The sequence below is a fragment of the Lolium rigidum genome, chromosome 3 (assembly GCF_022539505.1).
Source record: "Lolium rigidum isolate FL_2022 chromosome 3, APGP_CSIRO_Lrig_0.1, whole genome shotgun sequence".
Taxonomy (NCBI): Eukaryota; Viridiplantae; Streptophyta; class Magnoliopsida; order Poales; family Poaceae; genus Lolium; species Lolium rigidum.
Genome location: NC_061510.1, coordinates 268,611,896 through 268,615,900, shown reverse-complemented (window position 1 = coordinate 268,615,900; position 4,005 = coordinate 268,611,896). Strand labels below are relative to the sequence as shown.

At 53.0% G+C, this 4,005-nt stretch overlaps 1 protein-coding gene across 1 annotated transcript; it reads right to left on the bottom strand.

Annotated features, from left to right (window-relative positions):
* Positions 1–1,730: 1,730 nt before the first annotated feature.
* Positions 1,731–3,287, bottom strand: LOC124703411 (CBL-interacting protein kinase 7-like). The gene has a single exon (XM_047235624.1). It carries the CDS (start codon positions 3,270–3,272, stop codon positions 1,968–1,970), a length of 1,305 nt encoding a protein of 434 aa, XP_047091580.1. The 5' UTR covers positions 3,273–3,287; the 3' UTR covers positions 1,731–1,967.
* Positions 3,288–4,005: the final 718 nt, after the last annotated feature.

The window sequence follows — 4,005 nt, the reverse complement described above, 5'->3', positions numbered from 1 at the left end:
GCAACGTAGAAGCCATGGTCTGGGAAGGAAGCAACGTAGAATCCATGGTCTGGGAAGGAAGCTTCGTGCGGTCTGCGGTAGAGGCGGAGGCGGTCGGCGTCATGCAGCGATCTCGGCGGCGAAGCACATCCTTGTGCTCGATGCGCACGCCGAGATTGATCGCCACAATCTCGCCGACTAGAACCATGAATCAAATTGACCGTGCTCACCCTCGCCAGGAGTCCAGGACGCGTCACGCTCCTGACTGCACTTCCGTCTGCCGCCACACATGAATCAAACAGAATACGCACGCTTAGATGTGGATTCTGGTGGAGCAGCACGCTGCGTGTTGGATGGGAGGGTCCGGTGCGTTGGAGAACAATGGCGGCATAGGGAGGAAACTCAGGAAAGCATGGCTGGCTCTTTGGTGGAGAAGCAATCTCGCGGTTAGGAGCTATAATCTCGCGTGCATGTGGGCATGATGCGGCATCAGCTGGACTGTTTCTTCTTTCTTTATTTGAACCGTGGAAGCAACCTGGTGAGGGCCGTGCGATGGTATGCAGATCAACGGCAACCGATCAGTCCGATGAATCGACTCCCATCGGACTGCGATGTAGAGTGTTTACCTTAATTCGTTCCTTAATCTTGTTACATTTCCAAATCTTATTAATAACATATTGCACTAATTGCTGTCAAAGGTTCAAACATAAATTGCATTATGCATACTAATTCGTAGGGACAGTTTGCAGTTGGGTGGATTTTCGCCTGGTTCAGTTGCAGCAGTATACCGGCCGGGTGGTGTGCATTATACCTGGAGATATTTTGGCAATTAAGAAGAGTTAATTTTGGTCAAAATTTCATAAGATTTAATTGCCCTTATTGTACTACGGAGTAGGAGTACTATGGTATATGTGGGCAATAATCAGGTGGCACTAAAGAGCAGGCAAGGAGGAACTAATGATGAAAGATGGCCAACACAACAAATAAGAGCACACACAGCGAATGTTGAGACAGGAAATTGGTTCGTTACTTAATCTGGTTAAATTCCAAACCCTAACAATAATATAGCGCACTAACTGGTATCCAGGTCCAGCTATATGTATGCATAATTCCTAGGGACAGTTGCAGATATGCATGTTGGATGAGTTTTCTGCTAGTTCAGTACCTACCAGGGAAGAAGATGACAAATATACAGGCCGGGTGGTGCATACATTAGACTTAATTCGAGACTATTTGGCAGTTAATAATAAGAGTTAATCTCGCTGACTCGCTCAAAATTCACATGCCCTTATTGTTCTTGCAGGAAACACCTACCGAGTATTACAGTATAACCAACCTCTCTTACTCGCTCAAAATTCACATGCCCTTATTGTACTTATTTGTGCTGTCACGGCAATTAATTAGCATCAATTGTCTTTGGAAAGTCCTGATGTTGCATCTTTTAAGTTTCTATAAGCGAAAATTATTAGACTGTCTTTCGGAGAGTTCGAACAATGCTACAATCTGAATCAAGTCACCTAAAGCTACCATATACTTGTATTATCGTCAGATTCAAGCCTTGAAGTTGAAGTAAGCATCAGAGAAAATCATTCAACTAACAATCTAGCAACTCATTGCAAACAATCTAATCACACTTAAACTGAATGAGCCAACAATCATTCACGAACAATTAGGTATTTTCATTAGTATGTTAATTTAGGTTCCTTTGGTTCATGATATGTGTTGATATAGTCAAAAGATTAACACATCCATAAGGCAAGCCAGCCAGGCAGGAAGGCAAGGTTATTATCATTAGATTCAACAAGAGCCTACTACAAGCTAGCATCACAAATTAAGACACAAAATTCTAGTTTCATTCCCCAAAAAATCTAATCACAGTTGTCAGAATTAGAGTGAATGAACTAACAATCTACCCTCCAATCTGACACAGTGCCACAGAGTCCTAGTTAGCTCTTTCTGGCATGATATTTGTACAGCCCCCAAACTTGTCACAATTCCTCGCAGCCGTGCCATGCCATGACCACATCGCCAAGCTCCGTCCTGAGCTCCTCCCATCCGAACGCCTGGAGCTCGTTATCATCGCCGGCCTCTAGTCTTAGCTCGACGAGCATCAGGGGCGGCGACACCTCTGACATCTCCATGGACATGGCCACGAGCCCTGACAAGCCGCCGAGCGGGAGGCGGTCTACTCCCTTCTTGCCCACCATGAAGTAGCCGAGCTTTGGACCCGATAGCCCGAGCTGTTCTACCATCTGCTCCGGCGAAGCTGTGGTCATGAACTGCTTCTCGCGGCTTCGCCGGTTCTCGCCGAAGAGTCCCGACAGGTCGAGCCCCGGCGACATGGAGATGATGTCGAACGCGTTCAGGGTCGGCGGGGCCTGGAACAGGAGGTCGCGCTCCGGCGCGCCGCCGAGTAGGCTGCCGAGCTGCGAGTCAAGGCTGAGCGAGCGTTTGAACCAGGGGTGGCTGGAGAGCTCAGCGACTGTGAGGCGGGTGGCCGGGTTGGGGTCGAGCAGGCGGCCCACGAGGCGTCGCGCCGGCTGCGACACCCACTCCGGGAGCGCGTACTCGCGGCGGTGCGCCTTCCTGCACATCTCGGGGATGTTGGAGTCGTCGAAGGGCAGGCGGCCGACGAGGAGCACGAAGAGGATGACGCCGCAGGACCAGGCGTCGGCCTTGACGCCGTCGTATGCCTTGCGGCGGAGCACCTCGGGCGCGGCGAAGGCGGGCGTCCCGCACGCGGTGTGGAGGTGGCCGTCGTCGCGGTGCGACTCCGGGAGCGCGGCGAGGCCGAAGTCGCAGACCTTGAGGTTGCCGTCGGCGTCGATGAGCACGTTCTGCGGCTTGACGTCGCGGTGGGTGACCCCGCGCGCGTGGCAGTAGATGAGCGCGGAGGCGAGCTGGAGGAAGACGCGGCGGGCGGCGGGCTCCGAGAGGCGGCGCTGCGGGAGGGACGCGAGCCTGGAGAGGAGGTCGCCGCCGGGGGCGAGCTCCATGACGAGGTACACCTTGGTGCGCGTGGCGAGCACCTCGTGGAGGCGCAGCACGTTGGGGTGGCGCAGGCGGCGCATGGCGGCGACCTCGCCGATGACGCGCGCGTCCATGCCGGCGGTGGCGGCGAGCTCGGGCTTGTCGAGCACCTTGACGGCCACGGCCTCCCCGCCGACGAGGGAGCGCGCGTGGTAGACCTTGGCGAAGGTGCCGCGGCCCAGCAGGCGGCCGAGCTCGTACTTGCCGAGCAGCGGCGCGCCGTGCTTGCCTGATGATGCCTTGCTGCTCTTGGCGACGGCCATGTCGAGGCAGATCGGCCTCTCCCTCTTGTAAAGAGAAGGTTTTGATACGGCGGCGCTGGTGGTGCGGTGTAGTTTACAAGGAGGGTGGGTATATATGGGGCGACTGTGGTTGGGTTTGGCACGTTGTTTATGCCCTAGTGGCGCTCTCTCTCTTTTTTTTTTTTTTTTTTGAGAAACACAGTACAAACGCAGACGCTCACAAACACGCGCATACACTCAGAACGCACACACGCACACCCTACCCCTATGAGCATCTCCGGAAGACTGAGCCAGCGGATTGGATCTTGAAATTGACGAAGTCACCACAGGCGTCTCGCTGTCGACGGGAACGTCGCCTCCCACTGAATGAATATTCCGCCTTTATGAGACACACAGATGTCAAATCTGGGATGGAAAGTGCTGGGCGTCCCCCGGGGGTTCTGATTCCCCAGCCCCCGGGTCCCCAGCCGTCGGATCAACCATTTTGACGGTTAGATTTGCATGTAGCAAAAAAACACCTCCGGCAGCAAAAAAATCACCCCCGACAGCAAATGACTGAAGCAAAAAACGGTTTGTTCAGAAAAGAAAATAAAAAGGCTGGGCTCGCTGGAGACCTCGCCGGAGACCACGTAGCAAAAAAAATGTGCTAATGTAGCGAAAATGAAAATCGTCGGAGACATCGACGGAGAACTCACCGAAGATATCGTCGGAGACAATGTAGCAAACATATTACACAATTGCAGCAAAAATCATA